Raw genomic sequence first — 18,800 nt, 5'->3', positions numbered from 1 at the left:
TGTGGGAATGGGAGAGGGGGTGATGGTCAGGCTCGGCTCTTGCTTCCCAGGTGCTAGGGTTTAGTGTCTTGTAGATCGTTTCCGTTGGTTTTGGGTGGGGAGGTTCATTTATCTGAACCTTCCTCCATATCTTCAAGGTTTGGGGATAAAAAAATCAAAACTTTTGATGGGTAAGAAGTGGAATACCTGGTTTAAAAGGAGCCCGATCGTTGAGATGGGGAAGGAGCGGTCGGCTTCGAGTTGTTCACTCAGCCATCACGTCACTGGAAGTCCAGAGCTACTGTATGTACTTTAAAATCTAGATTGAAAACTAATTTATTTAGAACTACTTTTTGTGTTTAGTTTGGTTGGCAATATATATGCATATCATCAGTGCGTGTGAATATCTCATGAAAACGCTGAAGCGCATTACAGTATATGGCAATATATTTTTTAATCAAAACAGTAAAGTCAGAATTTTAATAGAATACTAACGATTGTATGACTATACTAGTTTAGGTGAGACCTTACAGGTGATGGCAAATATATGCGGAGGATAAAATTAATTTCAAACTCGTAATTATTGTCAATATATTGAACATTACCTGTTTACACGTAAAATGCAGTGTGTGCTTAAAGTCAGCAAGGGTTAGAATTATTGCAGAAGACTACATTTTTCAAATATTCGCAGGACACTATTGGCAAGGACTAATCTAGGTACCACAATGCATGCTTGTAGATTCTGTGTATTGGTACATCTCTAAGTGATTTAATAACAGGTCCCTGTGGGGTGGGCTGGTAGGAACGAATAACCAAAGAATATAAACATAATGTATTATTACACTTATTTAGCCAGGAAAGCCTCACCGAGTGTAAAGGTTTTTGTAGGGTCCTGCCAAGTGTTTGCAGTAGGGGGAGATGTTGCTACACCTAATCGGACGATACGAAGGGAGAGTTTGAGGCCTAGTTCTAGGCTTTAGGCCTAGCTGTAGGCTTTAGGCTGCTGTGAGTTAAATTTTAATTTAAATGTTTAAATTAAAAGCTATCTCAGGGAATTATAAGGGAATGTTACACTTGTTTAGCCAGGAAAGCATCTAAAGGTTTTTGTAGGGTCCTGCCAAGTGTTTGCAGTAGGGGGCGATGTTGCTACACGGACGGACGATATAATCTATTGTAGGCTGGTTCACTTCGTTCCTACCAGTAAAATAACAACTTATTTGGTCATGCTGCTCCTTTGGCAGTGGTGTACATGAAAAATAGCAAAATAACATATTTGTCAATCACACTATGGCCTTCAAAGGGAAAACATATATATAATAAGTAACATTACGGGAAAATTGAGGTTGTGGGAATAATTATTTATCTTCCTGGTGATAATAACGATAATAATTGGAGCAATAAACGCATGTATATGTGATTATTTGATCTGTTTGACTGTCAGGTGGTGGAGTGCCTTAAAGACACACATTGAAAGATCATTACAAGGCCTAAACCAAAATCAATTATGAATCATATAATATTGGATAAAAAAACCTGTGTGCTAAGTTATATTGTGTTTTCTACTTTGTGAAGACAGCTAAATGCACACGGTAAAATGCGTTGTTGCAGTCAATGGCTGCCCCCCCCCCCTTTAAGAAGAACAGCCTTGGATCTGCATGCTAAACTCATATTCGCGTTTGATGGCGCAAAATGTCTGCACGTTTGGTTGGTTACACTTTTCATCCACGGGCCATTGCTCCACCCACGAACTTGCGTCCAACACGTACTGAAACCTACACATGCAAAAACACAATGGGTTAATGGAACTCCAAACACAGGTACACGTGTGTAAATGCTGATGTCCCCGTGTGTACTACCTGCTATGACATGGTTCGGAAACATCATGGTCATTTTGCAGTAATATTCTGTTCACTTAATAGGCTGACTTGAATATTATCAAAACTGTGTGCAATCTTGGTATCCTCATGGGCTCAGAGCTATATTTATCTCATCATATTTCTCATATTTTAAAAACTGCTTCCAACCACCTATATAGTATTTCTCAGATTAGCAACTCGCCAACTCAAGACACTGCTCAAACCTTAATTCATGCTTTGTAACTTCCAGATTTTATTTTTGCAATGTTTTCCTACTTGGTCCTTCCAACTCTATCATTCAACAAACTGAACTCGTACAAAATACTGCTCTTAATTTTTTGTTTAAATGGCACCTCTCATTTCTCTGGATACCTTATCTAGACTCCTTCGCTCATCTAGTCGAGTTGCTAGTCACAACAAAGATCAGGTGCACGAGTATTGTTCGGCATGCCTTCTCGTTTGCAGTTACATCTGTGTGGAATGCACTCCCACTGCACATACGTCATCAGATTAGCTCCTTTTCACACTCAATGCATGTAAGTTGAACTTCTTTTGCACCTTATGTAGCGAACCGTGCTAATCGGAGGTGCGAGGGACAGACAACAAACTAAACACAAAAAGCAGATCACATGACTTCAATTTTTCTTTTCGATTTAAAGCTTTCGTGACTGCAGGGATTCATCTTCTTGGTTCTTTCGGTAAAGTTATGGGAAAAATATGCTAAATTCCTATTGATATGCAAATTCCTTTGTCAAGGCGCCCTCCTCCTCTAACCCAGCTTAAATAAACGCTGCCAAGCTTGGTGGTGTTCATTCAGATGCTGTCTTTCCGACAGCCCTGTTCTTCACCTGAGGACGGCTGCTTGCATTGTGGCCGAAACGTCATGAGAATTGTATTTTATTATGTTTTATTTTTATCATTTTATTATTTCCCTTCTACGTGACTTTACCGAAAGAACCAAGAAGACGTTCTTGTTTACTGTAGTTTATAACGGATATGTGCGAGGATTTGATGATGTTCAGTGATTTAGGTGACTCTTTGCATCTGTAGTGCCATAAGAGGGGCCACTGTGCCAGCCCAAGAGGGGAGGGGCTGCTGGGGGCTCTGGGATCCTAGACAGATAAGCCTCAGCGCCAGGCGCTAGGATCCCAGGCAACCCAGACGCTTAAGCCCCTTGGCGCCACCAATGGGGGGGCTATCTGTGGGATATCTGGGGGCGCACACAACCCTACCCCTCGTTGGGGACGAGGCATAAAAGGGCAGCTCCCTGGCCAATCGGGGCCAGTCGCAGCTCAAGACCCAAGACCCGCCAGCCAGCCAGCTTAGGACCCTGGACCCCCTCGTCCCGCTTGTCCTTGTAAGGGCCGGGACGCTGTGAGGGCCAGTGGTGGGACTCTGGGACTCCTGGCTCTACATCCTTGTAAGGGCGAGTTCCGAGGAAGCCAGAGTCCAGACCCGCACCATGGCTGGGTCGGGTCAGATAGCCTCCCCTAGGGTAATTGTAGCCGGAGGACCCCAGAGCGTAGCCAAAGTAGTGTATCTAGGCTGTGTACCTAGGCTGTGTACCTAGGCTGTAACAGAGTATCAGGACTGTTGGAGTGTTGTATTGTAATAAAGAAGTTACCTCTACAAGTGTCTCCGGAACCCATTACACATCCATTACACAGTAAGCAATCCAATTATTACAATTTGCATGAATAAAGCATCGTCCAATGTATGCTTCAAATTGTACTTAGAGGGAAAGAAGAATGCATGGATTAGAGAACAGATAGAGGTAAATTAAATCATCCAAACTCTTAAAAGTAAGTCAGCTTGGGAAGCACACATGACTAGAAGGCTCGAGGCATTAAAAACCATAATTGTCGAAAATAAACTGGAATATAGTTGATTGATAATACATTTTGAGTTAGACCACTGCTGCAGCAATGCATGTGTGGTTTGCATTTAAAAAAATGCTGCGGTTGCAGACTTCAGGATTAAATTTTCTATTCATCTAATGCGCCTTGGCACTACAGTCGACCAATATATGTCGTTTGTAACCATATGCAATGACTAGATTAGTCACATTCGACCACTATTAAGTCGTGACATAGCCAACACGTTGGCGTGTAGCATAATATCGACAAGGCTCGAATTTTGCAACTTACTACTCTGTGGGACATCTGGAAAAACATTTACCAAACTGCAGTGTATACAAAACTCTCTGGCACATGTCGTGACGAGTATTGAAAGATTCGACCATGTCCGTTCAGTGCTCGCCAAGCTGCATTGGCTTTCAGTTGCTGAACGAATATGTTATAAGGTCACACAAAGTGCTTGCTGTAAATTAACCACAATACCTTGCTAATTTCATCAATCAGCACAAACAATAACGCAAATATTGGTCAGCCCCGCAGCGGCTTTTGGCTGGCAATCGAACAAAAATGGTTACTGCATCGCAAACTTTCAGATGCACTTCTGTGGCTGTCAGGAGTACCTTTCCTTCTGATATTAATTTTAAATCGATATTTAGAAATCATTTATTGAATGCTGTGTGTAATTTGAATTGAAACATTTTTGGAAAATATTTTGAAAGTGGCAAATTTGTACCATGACACCAGCAAACAAAGTCCTACTCATTTCACATTAAGTCACAGAATATTTAATATCCCCTGTGAAGCAGACAATACATAGTATGTATGGTTAATGCACCCACAGTAATAGCCAGGGCAGCCTAATGAATTCAAAACATGACCCATTGGAACAAGCGGCAGATACAATACTGCTGGGCTGTGCCACCGCCCCCATCACTCACCTATCATTCCTGTCCTTCGTCTCTCCCTTGCGTCCCATCAGGAGGTACTGTCGCGGTGTTTCCATGCCAAGACGTCCATCACATGAGCGGGTCACGATGAATAGGCGTGTCGCTTTAGGTTGAATAGCCTGATCTTGGCCTTTGTGATGAAAGTTTGGAGAGGCACACACACATTCATATAACCCTGAGATAGCCAACGTATGCAATTGTGTATTAAAAAAAAACTGTTTCTAAAGCAGCATTTTGTGATCATAAAACAACACCATGCATTTAATATGCCAAGTATTATTGTTTCTGCTCACAACCATCCTGGATTATGTCCTGAGGATGCTTGGGACAGTTTACAGTCTTCTTCTTCTTTGATATGGCTGATATAGATGGAGAGCAACAACTACAAATTCACATTCAGATGGTCAAGCCAGATAACCGCATCAAGAGTAGCAGAGTATCACTGTGATGTCTTCTTCATGTTTGTGGATCGGGCATTTCATAGTTATATGTTGTATGGTCTGTTCTGAATGACCACAGTCGCACACTGGAAATTTATTAATTTTCCATATGTGCGTCAGGTATTCGCATCTGCCATGGTGTGTGCAGATGCAAATTACGGTGGACCATGAGCTTTGTGGAAGATCAAACCCAGGGATCTTCTGCATTGGGTCTTTCACAAGGTGTGTGTTCGTGAGTTCTTTGAACTCCATTCAGCTCTCCAGGCTTCATCGGGGCTGAATTCGCATTGTTTAAGATTCAGCACATGTGTCCACAATTGCTTGGACCAAGTTGACCCTTGTTTTGGTATTGGGAACTACCTTTTTCAGGTGGTTCTGTAAGGTTAGCGTATGGTCCACCTTAACTCTGAGATAGGTTGGAGTGGGGTCGTGTCGCAGTAGGTCACTTTCAGAGTGTGCTTGCTGCTCCTATTGTCAAAATGAAATGCAGTAACTGTTGTTTCATGGGGATTTGACTTGAGCCTCCAATTGCAGAAATATTCCCCCATGGTGTTTAGCTGTTGCTTCAGAGTAGATTCAATGTCGTTGAAAGTGGCTCCTTGCGTTGCCAGGGGAAGGTCATCCGCATATATAAATTTGCATGACCTGGTTGGCGGCATGTCGTTAGTGTAGACATTGAAGAGAGTTTGCGTGAGTACTGAAACCTTGAGGCAATCCATTGTTGAAGAAATGGGTAAGCACCCATATAGGCACGCAGTCGCCTATTGCTCAGCATCTTCCATATCAGGTGTATTGTTTAGAGCTTCAACATCAGCCATTAATCCAGACTATGTTGTAGGCTGATGACAAATCCACATGGCTGTGGATTTCGTCTCGAATCAGGCCTAAATTTTCGTTGCAAGGGACAAATCTTGGTCACAAGAGAAGCGTCCAGGCCAGAATCCCACTTCTTCTTCAGGGATCACTGACTAGGCAAAATGGGCTGATTCTCCGGAGGATGATGCGTTCCAGGAGTTTATCAGTCATGCGCAGGATTGATATTGGCCTATAGCTTCCCTGGTCGTTGGTTGGCTTTCCCGGTTTGGGTATTGCAATGACTATCGCCTTCCACCATGCTTTTGTCTAATTAAGTGAAACGTCACGTTTAATTGATGATAAAGTTGGTTGTGAAAATTATTTCACGAACTGCTTCGCTGAAACAACAATTTGTGTGTTAAAGGCAATGTAATTAGTATGGAGGGTCTTAACGACACAATATTGGCTGGATCATTACATAGCCTAACCCAAATATCGATTATGGATCATATTTAATGCGAAAAAAATGCCTGTTCCCACTTACCACTTTTTATTACAGTTTGAATGTTGACGGTGTAGTATACAAAACTTCCAACTTCAGTGCGGTTATCAACAATCCCCACATATGCTGCAAGTACAGAGGTCAACGTGGAAAGTAAGAACATGATACTTATTTCCATCCTTTAACACAGAAGAAATGCCAATATCACTTGCTTCCTTGTTTCATTTGGTGAACTGCTTAAATATGTAAATGTAATTTCGACACAAATTGTATCATAGGTTTTCAATTATAATTTTGTATTACTCCAATGTAGCAGTTTACAAATGATAACTTAGAAAGCAGCAGATAAATGAAGAATGTTTGAGTGAAGTCTACACAACGTAATGATTTTAAGATATTAATGGCAGCAACATTCTGCAGCAGTAGCATGTATGTACCTTGTCGCTGAGGATTGCTGTGCAAATCTGGTAGGCCACCCTAGATAATACTGCGTATATATTAACCATATAATACTATGCATATTCTGCTTCACAGTGGATGTTAAAGATCATCTGATGTCTTTCAAAGAAGAGTGAACCATTTTGTGCGGCCATCATGGCTAAAATTTGAAAAATTACCTGCAAATAACTACTGCGAAAAATGATCGTCACCCCCTTACTGCAAAAATGACTCAGTGAGGTTTTCCTGGGTAAGTATAAAAAAAAACCTCAACCAAATTTTTATTTTTCCAGGTAAAACCTACTGAGCTATATAACTCTTTTCAGAAGCGACTTGGCCACAAATGATATCTCAATGAAATGGATGTCGAAATGTATATCAGCCAAATACTCTAAACACATCTTTATAAATGTAGAAGGAAAAAACTGGATGACCTGGAGAGTAATCCACGTGATCAGAGAACACGCAAACTCCAAATATACAGGTGTCAGGGTCGGGATCGAATCTATGAGGTAGTTAACATCTTGCAACTCTGGCGTCCCATTTGTAATAAACAATAAAATGAATACACTGAAACACTTTCCAGAAATCATATAAGAAATGTTCTATTAATGTTATAATGTAGTGTAGCACCTTATATAACTGCCATAATTATATCTGCTGTTTATGGACTGGTGGATGAAGGCCTCCCCATGCCTATGCCATCCGTCATGGCCCACTAGTGGCTCACTTGTGTCACACAGCAAGAAAAGCCGAGAGTTAATTCCCATTTCGAACGCCATTCTTTGTGGAGTTATTTTGGTCTCCCCCTGTTCTGCGTGGATTTCCTCCAGATTCTTTAGTTTCCTCCAATAGCTTAAAACATCTGCACTGTTATTAATGTTGGCCAAACATACCAATGCAAACAAATTACCTGCAAATTACTCAAATAGGACTACACGCACAACAACAATATTTCCCCCAACTTTAAAAACTTGGCAGGACCATCCTAAATCGTATTGAAAATCGGTGAAGCTTACCTGGGCAAACAAGTAGAGCAATACTAATACAACATATTGCCAATTGCAAGAATATAGTAGAATAATAACTAAATCTGACACCAATCTTGTGCAATGGCTATCATCCCATCTAACAATATGTCTTGTCCAAGCCACACACATTCCTCACAGTGAATTGGACATCTTTGATTTTTGTTTGTTCCCTGATCCACTGGTCCTCGTTCTGCATCTCAGTTTAATGACGAGCATGCATTTCTTTATTTCTTCTTTGCACACTTTTCATATTCTATTCAATTTAGCCAGGGTCTGTGTTTCTAATCCCTGTTGTAGCTGGTATTATGCACTGATTTAAAAATTTCTTCTTCAGTTGCATCGCCTTCATATTCTTCATTACCGAGTTCAGCTTTTCTACAATGATTCCTCTCCTGCTCTTTTGCGCTTATTTACATATTTACTTATGAAATTTGATCCCAAATTTTCAATAATTTCCTGTAATCCATAACTGTGTATTTTATGAAAAAACGTGTAACCAACCATTGCAAGCAATTATCAGACCCATTCACACATTGTGTACACAAAAATCAAATACCTCAAATTACATAATAGTTCCTCAGTCATTCCTCAAAAACAAAACCTCATTTGAATATTTGCAGACTTCTAAGCCTCCTATCGTACACATAGAAACTGTTCGCGAAAATCACAAAAATATAAATTACATACATGTTTTAGGCAAAACATGCACAGATAAATTTTCTAGAATAAAAAATTGCTCCATTAAGTCATGAACATAAATAAGATGGCCCTTTATGGTTTGCTAACTCTGTTTACTTCAACGTTTAATTTTTTTTTGTGCTTCCAAGGCACAATATTGCAAATTATCATTCAAAATATTCTGCCATCCCTCTGCTTTCAAACATTAAATGTTGGCATGCTATATATATATTTTTTATATCATAACGCAGTGTTTATGATTATTACCAGTGAGCTTAAACAATCATAATTGGAGCATTAAAATTGGAGCATTAGACTCATTGCTTTCTGTATCGGGTGGTGGAGGGTTTTAACAACACAAATTTGGTCAGATCATTAGATTGCCTAACCCAAAAATCGATGATGAATCATATTAGCTCCGAAAAGATACATGTTGAATCAATGATGATTGCCGAGTTGTTTTTGGTCCAAGGCAAAAATGTCAAACTGAGACCTAGGTCCTGTTGTAAACGTGTGTGCTAGTATCAGTGACACAAAGCGTTACCATAGTCGATTCCTGCAACACAGGCCGCTTCTTGTCTGTGTAGGACAGTGATTGACGTATCGAACTTTGGTTTCTTGGCCGGGCAACTCACTGACAAACACAAATAAAATATATTATTGCATTGCAACAACACATGAATAGAGAAATTAGATTTATCAATCAAACCATCAACACACATCATGATTTCCAAAAGTTCAATGTCAGCTTTTGCATTTTTTTTTATAACCAGTTGCCACAATTGTCAGCACACTGGATGTGCAATCCAGAGGGCGTTGGTTCGATTTCTGATTCCAGCATGGCAGTTGAAACAGCAGTAGTTTATTTCACCCCCATCTTAATTCCTACCACGCAGTATGAATGAGTTCACCACAATGAGTCGATCGGCAAGTCACGTGTTGTGGGGTAAAGTGTTAGGTACGACCACCTCTTACAACACGTCTGGTTAACATAAACGTATCGGAAAAATACCCTCTGGAGTTTACTCTTGTGGAGGCCCTTGTGCCAGCAGTGGCACAAGCAAACAATTGCAGGACTTTACCGATACCATTACCTTTTCACAAAAAAACGTTAACAAAGCAATTCTAGGTTTCGCATAGTAAGGTTTGAAGCTCAGTGTTTCAACTGTTTCGTACAGCTCAGTACCTATGTGTTCTTACGGTATAGTGTACATATGCATATTATATATTTGTAACAAAAACAGCATTGCATTATCAGTAGTGCTTGCAACTCTGTAAAATAGCACACGTTTTATATGAAAAATACCCTGTAAATATAATATAACGTGTAAAAAGCTGGTGTGAAAGATTTGTTTTGGTGAGACTTGTTTTACGTGTGGTGTAGCAACGGCAACTGCGGTGGACGAATGGTACACACGCCGAATGGAAACAATAAAAATAATAAAATAAAACAATAAAATAATTGTCACGACGTTTCGGCTACAACGCAAGCAGCCGTCTTCAGGTGAAAAATGAGACACTACCAAGCTAGGAGCTTATATATAAGCTGGGTTGGAGGTGGAAGAGCGCCTTAACAAAAAGAATGTGCATATCAAGAGGAATTTAGCATATTTATGGGAAATGCGTAGGAGGTGGGCGGGGGGGGGGGGGGTTCAAAGTCATATTATGCCCATGCATTATGCAGGATTAGCAGCATCAAAGGGAGGGGGTAGGGGGTAGCATTAACAAAGGGAGGGAATGTTAATAGTATGTAGAAGCAACGAAACATGTCAATGGTAGAGCGGTGGTAGGAGACCCGCGGCGGAGCAAATAATCCATTCCCTGTGGAGAACACAAGATACACAGTCAATGCCAGTGAGTGGACTGCAGTCTGAAAGTCACCGTAAATGTGAACAACAATCAGTTAAGATCCGAAATGGTTTATTACGTCCTTCCAATGATTGCTGAGCCAGAATCCATCTTCTCGGTTGAAATTGTCTCTGTGTTTGTATATGTGGATCGCCTCATGAACGAATCTCTCATGGTAGCCAGATGGCTTGCAGAGAACCTCTGCCTTAGAGAAGTCAATGTCATGTGAGCCCACTGAATTGTAACAGTGATCTGCTACTGCTGAGTTGTTTGTCCTACCGTGTTTCAAGTCTGCTTTATGTTCACGGATGCGGTCCGAGACATGTCGCTTGGTTTCTCCAATGTAACTGCTACCACAGAGGCAACTCAATTTGTAGACGCCAGGGTACATCTTTTACAGACGGGACCAGATCACGGATTTTATGTACTGTGTTGAATCGGACCTGGATCTTGTGTTTTATCAGGATTTTGGAGATCTTTTTTGTGACCCCAGCAATGTAGGGTAAGGTGATGGTCTTGAAAGGCTCCTCAAATGGATCCTTCTTGATGGTTGGAGTGATGGCTTTGCGGATTGTGTAGTCGGAGTAACCATTAGCCTTAAGAGCTTGGCGTACGTGTTTGAGTTCACTGGCAATGTGTTCCTGGTCGGAGATGCATTGGGCTCTATGGTATAGAGTCTTGATGAGGGAATTCTTCTGGGATGGATGGTGGTGGGACTCCGGTTTTAGGTAAGCATCCGTATGAGTGGCTTTCCTGTAGACAGAGTGGCTCATTGAACCATCAGGTCTTCTTTTAATTAGGACATCCAAAAAGGGTAGCTTGCCATCTTTTTCGTCTTCCATGGTGAATCTGATGGCTGGGTGTATAGAATTGATGTGGTCGAGAAATTGGTCTAGAGCAGGCCGGCCATGTGGCCAGATGACAAAAGTGTCATCTACGTACCTCTTCCATAAGGTCGGGCGTAGAGTGGCAGTCTGGATGGCGTCAGTCTCAAATTTCTCCATGAAAACGTTGTCTACAACCGGAGATAGGGGGGAGCCCATTGGGGTGCCCTCAGTCTGTTTGTAGAAAGTTCCATTCCAGGTGAAGTATGTATTAGTTAAGCAGTGTCTCACCAGTGGGGGTACCCCAGTATTCAGTCCTTGATGAACCAAGTCTTCAATGATTGCGATGGTGTCAGGTACAGGAACTTTGGTGAATAAGAAAACCACATCAAAACTGACAAGCAGGTCGTCTGGGGACAGGGAAATCCCCTTGATTGTCGATACCAGGTCAGTAGAGTTTAGTACCGCAGAGGTGGTTTTTCCAGTGAAAGGCAGTAGGATTTCAGACAAAAAACGAGCCAGTTTGTAGGTTGGGGAGTTGATAGTAGAGACAATGGGACGAAGAGGTATCTTCTTTATGTATCTTTGGCAAGCCGTATAATCTTGGTGGCCTAGCTGCAGAAGGTTTCAACGAGAACTGTTTGGTTTGATCAATTAATGCGGTTGAATCAGAAATGATTTTGTTGGTTTTGGTGACGAGGCTTTTGGTGGGGTCTCTTTTTATTTTTGTATAGCTGCCATCGTTGAGTAGTTCTTGAATTTTGTTGTTGTATTCTATTTTGTCCATGATGACAGTGGCATTGCCTTTGTCGGCTGAGAGGATGATAATGTCATCCCTCTTTTTTAATTGAGTTAATTCAAAACGCTCATCTTTGCTGATGTTGCTAGCTGGCATCTTAGCGTTTTTGAGCGTTGCAGAGATTTCAGATCTTGCTACGTCTGCAGCGATGTGACTCAGGCCCTTGAGAGCCACATCTACTCGGGCAATTATATTATTAACTGGTATGTGTCTAGGTGTGACTGCAAAGTTTAGTCCTTTAGCTAAAACAGACTATCAGAAGGAGAACTGTTACTGCGGTTAATTACGACTTTGTTAACGTCTAGCTTTTTAATGTGTGGGTCCGGTCTCCTGTTTGAGAGGCGGTTGAATTTGGAAATCAAGTTGTCCTTACATTTGGTCGACATAGCGGCAGCTGAAGAGGCAGTCATTTTGTCTACATGTTCCCAATCCGATGTGGAAATTGTTGCACTCAAAGATAAGTGTGATTTGTAGAGTGTCTTGTCTAACTGATCTAGATCAGTGCGCGTAATTCTGATTTTCTCTGAGATAAGAGCGAAGCTCGTTCTAGACAAAATTCGTTTAGCATTAGAAGAAGTTACAGCAGCAGATGTTAGTGTGAATACAATTGATATTACCTTAGAGTCGCGGCATCTCTTCAGAAAGGTGAGAGACTCGATTAGTTGAGCCTTCTTATCTCGGAGCTTGTTGAAGGATCTTAAAGTTTTGTAGAATCCCACCCCGTAGTGGCGGTTAAATTTCGATTTAAAGCTTTCTTCTTGGTTCTTTTGTTCATGAGGCGATCCACATATACAAACACAGAGACAATTTCAACCGAGAAGATGGATTCTGGCTCAGCAATCATTGGAAGGACGTAATTAACCATTTCGGATCTTAACTGATTGTTGTTCACATTTACTGTGACTTTCAGACCGCAGTCCACTCACTGGCATTGACTGTGTATCTTGTGTTCTCCACAGGGAATGGATTATTTGCTCCGCTGCGGGTCTCCGTCCACCGCTCTCCCATTGACATGTTTCGTTGCTTCTACATACTATTAACATTCCCTCCCTTTGTTAATGCTATCCCCTACCCCCTCCCTTTGATGGTGCTAATCCTGCATAATGCATGGGCATAATATGACTTTGAAACCCCCCCGCCCACCTCCTATGCATTTCCCATAAATATGCTAAATTCCTCTTGATATGCAAATTATTTTGTCAAGGCGCTCTTCTTCCACCTCCAACCCAGCTTATATATACAGTGATACCTCGGTTCACGAACTTAATTCGTAAACTGACTCTGGTCGCGAACCGAATTGGTCGTGAACCGAGGCACATTTTCCCATAGGGTTCAATGTAAATCCGGTTAATCCGTTCTGACCTTTTTTTTTGGTTTTTGAAGCACAAAAATATGAAACAAATTACAATACACATTAGTACTGTACAGTATAGTAATGTATAAAGAGAGAACACTAACCTTGCTTGAGATGACTTCAGTAAGCACTCAAATGGGTGAATTGTACAATACAGTAAGTACAGTATTGTACAGTACAGTAGTACAGTACAGTACTGTATGTGCTAAAAAGCACACCAAAAAGCAAAAAGTCACTGAAAGTGTCTTCACAGTACTCACAGTACTTCTTTCTGTGTCTCTTCTTCTCTCCACGATATTCCTACAGGAAGTCACGACCATGTGACAGCCTGGAAATAGCATTAAAATGGCCGCGGCTCCTGTTCGTGAACTGAAGCGGAGTTCGTGAACCGGAGCATATTTTTATGAACTTTTCTGTTCGTGAACTGAGTTGTTCGTGAACAGAAACGTTCGTCAACCGAGGTATCACTGTACGCTCCAAGCTTGGCAGTGTTTCATTCTTCATCTGAAGACGGCTGCTTGCGTTGTAGCCGAAACGTCGTGAGAATTATTTTATTATGTTTTATTTTATTATTTTTATTGTTTCCATTCTAAGTGACTTTACCGAAAGAACCAAGAAGATGAATCCCTGCAGTCACGAAAGCCTTAAATCGAAATTTAAGTACACACGCCGTTGAGCACTTACGTGGGTGTGTCAGCAGGGCGGAGGAACTAGGGCAATTGTCACTGAGACCCTGTCTGGAAGACCCTGAAACCCGCTAGTGGGTTCGAGAAGGTAGGATAAAAGCAGCGGAGAGCAAGAAGTGGCCTCATCTCGTCGTCACTGTCGTCTTCGCCGCCTTCATCGCTGCCATCTTCGCTAGACAATTGCGCGGCCAGAGAGTTGTTGACTGTCTCGGTCGCCACCGTCAAAAACCCGCATGGTTGTGTCTAGGCAAGGCTATACAACTTGTGAGAAGCGAGGGCGAACCTGTGAATCAAAAATTCTGTCTCCCGCTCTGTGTAGTGTCTGTTGACACTACACATGTATCCGTGCTTATAGAAGGACTTGTACAACTAAACACTGGAGGTGGCACAGAGCCTACGTTTTTTTTTTCCATATTGATCTAGACTGTCTCCTATTAACTCTCTTTCCCACCTCTTCTCCATTAAACCTACTGGGCGACTTTAACCTTCATCTAACATCAGCATCCATCTCTGCTACTCTACTGTCTCTTACTGGCTCCTTCCACCTAAAGCATATCTCCACTCCCCTACTCATTGCTCAGGTAGCACACTTTATCTCATCTTAATTTCGGGTTGGTCAGCCTCCAATCCTTAAGTTGATCCTCGCCCTCCATCTGATCACCTTATTCTGCCTTACCTATCCCGGCAACATCAGCTCCATTCCCAGCCCCTGTATCTCTATCTATTCCGTCACCTCCCTCACTGAATGTCGTCGGCTTGCACTTTAATGCACCCTGAAAAGGGCGCTATATAAATCCGAAAAAGAATGAAATAGACTATTTTAGCTCAAGAGTCTGAGTATGTATTTCTGAAGATGATATAATAACATTTGCATGTGAAAGGTGTTGTGATTTAAATAATTGTTAAGGTCTAGACACAATGATGAATACAAAATGTATTGCTGGTAAGGCTAATACATAATGATCTGGCCAAATTTGAATCTTAAGGCTGACCACCTGACATAGCCACATACATTAAATTGGCACGTTTCAAAGCATATAATATACAAACTATTATTGCTTTCAGCTCACCAATAAGTTAAATAACCTCATAACCAATTTATCAGCAATACACTTAAGGACAAGATACATAATTAAGATCCAAAATGACATCCTGAAGTCAGAATGACTTGTTGGATTTTATTCTGACTTTGTATATAATTTCAACTTACCAGTGAGCTAAAACAATAATTGGCACGTCGGTAAACGCTTGTACATGTGCCAATGTAATTTGTTTGGTTACATCGTGTGGTGGAGGGTGTTACAATACTAATTTTTGCCAGATCGTTACATAGTAGCCCAACCAAAAAAAAAATGACGAGACGTAACAATGGCTTAGAAAATGAAAGTATTAAGTTAATAATAATATATGTAGCAAACAACAACAAAGCAGAGAATACTCACCCTCCACACACTGGCAGAGATCATTTTGACAAAGCGGAGACAGCTCAACATATCCCCCAGGTAAGTTGTAAAACCTGGTGCATTTGTCCTCTGAAAATGAAATTAACAATAGCCAATGGAAATTGGCAGTTATAGAGGTTTACATCATCAGCAAGGTAATTGTAGCCAGTGCACAATTGGTCTGTTCACAACTCATCTCTAAGTGCAGATTTGTGAGCCCTCATCAAATTGTCTGAGAGATATTTGCACGACTGAGTGATTGTTGGAACACATCAACTCGTGAGCTTCATAGTATACCTTGTCTATGACTATGTGTGCCCACAAGGCTCTTAGGCCTTGAGTACAATAATCAACTTTGACCAATGCTCACGAAGTCTAAAGTCAAAATAATTTTCTGCTAAAATAAGAATTGAGACAGTGCTCATCTGTTTACAACCCTGAGAAAGTAGAGGACATTTCCCATTCATTCATAAGATCAGGCCAATGTGTTCTGATGTCATGTTCCCAATTTGAAAAATTACTCACAAACTATTCAATTGGAATATTCACCATAATTGCTCCCTCCTGTGAATACTTGGCAGGGTCATCATGAAAATTACTAATGAGACTCAGCAAGGTATTCAATAAACGCGATAATATGTGGGCAGGTTCTTAATTTGACAAACACTGTTGGCTTCCCCACGAAGTGGTACCTAATTATTGACCCTGAAAGAATGATGGGCTAGGTCAACCATCCACCTTCCAATTGTGTACCACTCAGTCTGCCACTGACCCACCAGGCTGGGTCAATGCTAAAGGCTTGAAGCAACAATGCTCATTCACTCATCTTGGACTTATTTGACAATAACTATAATTTATTTGATAATAACTAGATTATTATGTTTAGCTTTTTAGAGAAGCAGACTTAATGCAAGACAAGTGAAATGTTTACTTTCAAATTAGGCATCTCTCATGACAAATAACATATATCACTTCAATATGTTTTTATTATGGTTGCTTTATATTTCATATACAATTTGAACGATTGATTTGATAATTATGAGGCCATACATTTCCTTAAAGGTTTGGATTCAATAATACATCCCCTGTTGTTACAAGCAGAGGTAATAAAAACCACCACCTTTCTTAACACTTTGATATAGCAATATTTATAACTGCCCTTCTTCAGGACAGAGCAGTAGAAGATACACAGTAACCCCTTCATTTTTCGATTTAAAGCTTTCGTGACTGCAGGGATTCATCTTCTTGGTTCTTTCGGTAAAGTCACGTAGAAGGGAAGTAATAAAATAATAAAAATAAAACATAATAAAACAATTCTCACGACGTTTCGGCCACAACGCAAGCAGCCGTCCTCAGGTGAAGAATGAGACAATGCCAAGCTAGGAGCTTATATATAAGCTGCGTTGGAGGTGGAAGAAAGAGCGCCTTAACAAAAGAATGTGCATATGAAGAGGAATTTAGCATATACATGGAAAATGCGTAGGAGGTGGGCGGGGGGGTTTCAAAGTCATATTATGCCCATGCATTATGCAGGATCAACAGCACCAAGGGGGGGTGCAGGGATTAGCAGTAACAAAGGAAAGGAATGTTAATGATATGTAGCTGCAGTTACTCAACAACCACGTAGAAAACTAAAGTATAAACTACATAAAAAAACTAAAGTATAAATTGCATAGCACCATCAGTATACTTACTATACTCTACACTAAGCTGAGTTACTAACAGCAAGTAATACATTACAATTCTACGTCGTAAAAATTATATAATATGCTTCCATCTAAACTTTATTCTATTGTATCACACGAGCATATACCGTACTATATACTGCCAACATTAAATTATATACTGTATTGCTGTAAACCAACCTATACCTTATACATTTAATATAACACTATGTATTATTCTACCCACCCTAATGTGTGTCGAAATGGTTTATTACGTCCTTCCAATGATTGCTAAGCCAGAATCCATCTTCTCGGTTAAAATTGTCTCTGTGTTTGTATATGTGGATCGCCTCATGAACGAATCTCTCATGATAGCCAGATGGCTTGCAGAGAACCTCTGTCTTGGAGAAGTCAATATCATGATATTGACTTCTCCAAGACAGAGGTTCTCTGCAAGCCTCATGAACGAATCTCTCATGATAGCCAGATGGCTATTGCCTTCTCCAAGACAGAGGTTATCTGCAAGCCATCTGGCTATCATGAGAGATTCGTTCATGAGGCGATCCACATATACAAACACAGAGACAATTTTAACCGAGAAGATGGATTCTGGCTTAGCAATCATTGGAAGGACGTAATAAACCATTTCGACACACATTAGGGTGGGTAGAATAATACATAGTGTTATATTAAATGTATAAGGTATAGGTTGGTTTACAGCAATACAGTATATAATTTAATGTTGGCAGTATATAGTACGGTATATGCTCGTGTGATACAATAGAATAAAGTTTAGATGGAAGCATATTATATAATTTTTACGACGTAGAATTGTAATGTATTACTTGCTGTTAGTAACTCAGCTTAGTGTAGAGTATAGTAAGTATACTGATGGTGCTATGCAATTTATACTTTAGTTTTTTATGTAGTTTATACTTTAGTTTTCTACGTGGTTGTTGAGTAACTGCAGCTACATATCATTAACATTCCTTTCCTTTGTTACTGCTAATCCCTGCACCCCCCCTTGGTGCTGTTGATCCTGCATAATGCATGGGCATAATATGACTTTGAAACCCCCCCGCCCACCTCCTACGCATTTTCCATGTATATGCTAAATTCCTCTTCATATGCACATTCTTTTGTTAAGGCGCTCTTTCTTCCACCTCCAACGCAGCTTATATATAAGCTCCTAGCTTGGCATTGTCTCATTCTTCACCTGAGGACGGCTGCTTGCGTTGTGGCCGAAACGTCGTGAGAATTGTTTTATTATGTTTTATTTTTATTATTTTATTACTTCCCTTCTACGTGACTTTACCGAAAGAACCAAGAAGATTAACCCCTTCATATTTGTGGGGGATATGCCTTCCTGGAGAATAGCGTGATTAAATCTGCGAATATTAATACTTAGAGCTGATGAATAAAATAGGGTTAGGGGGCATATAAACTTTATGCATATAATCAATGGATACATACATTGTATAGCAGTGTTATTTAACTTATCTTTAATATTGATGAAAATAAACATATTAAGTGGAAATATAAATCAATAAATATTATATCAATAAGTTCCCAAAGAATGCAAAGGACAGCACTCTTTAGTAAACTTTGCAGCGGACAAAGACAGACTGAGAGGGGGAGCGTCTTTCGTGCTCTCACTGTCC

At 40.6% G+C, this 18,800-nt stretch overlaps 1 protein-coding gene across 1 annotated transcript in view; it reads right to left on the bottom strand.

Moving 5' to 3' along the window:
- Window positions 1-414: 414 nt before the first annotated feature.
- LOC133349569 (complement C3) overlaps window positions 415-18,800 on the bottom strand; it is a 217,451-nt gene continuing 199,065 nt past the window's right edge. The window contains exons 38-42 of the mRNA XM_061563138.1: window positions 15,476-15,565; window positions 9,067-9,156; window positions 6,418-6,501; window positions 4,630-4,768; window positions 415-1,751 (exon numbers count right to left, since the gene is read on the bottom strand). Coding sequence (XP_061419122.1) covers window positions 1,610-1,751; window positions 4,630-4,768; window positions 6,418-6,501; window positions 9,067-9,156; window positions 15,476-15,565 — 545 coding nt within the window. The 3' untranslated portion in view covers window positions 415-1,609. The remainder of the gene's footprint in view (window positions 1,752-4,629; window positions 4,769-6,417; window positions 6,502-9,066; window positions 9,157-15,475; window positions 15,566-18,800) is intronic.

This window comes from Lethenteron reissneri, chromosome 30, assembly GCF_015708825.2.
Source record: "Lethenteron reissneri isolate LAM-NWPU_2019-01 chromosome 30, ASM1570882v1, whole genome shotgun sequence".
Classification (NCBI taxonomy): Eukaryota; Metazoa; Chordata; class Hyperoartia; order Petromyzontiformes; family Petromyzontidae; genus Lethenteron; species Lethenteron reissneri.
This window is presented reverse-complemented; position numbering and strand designations above follow the sequence as displayed.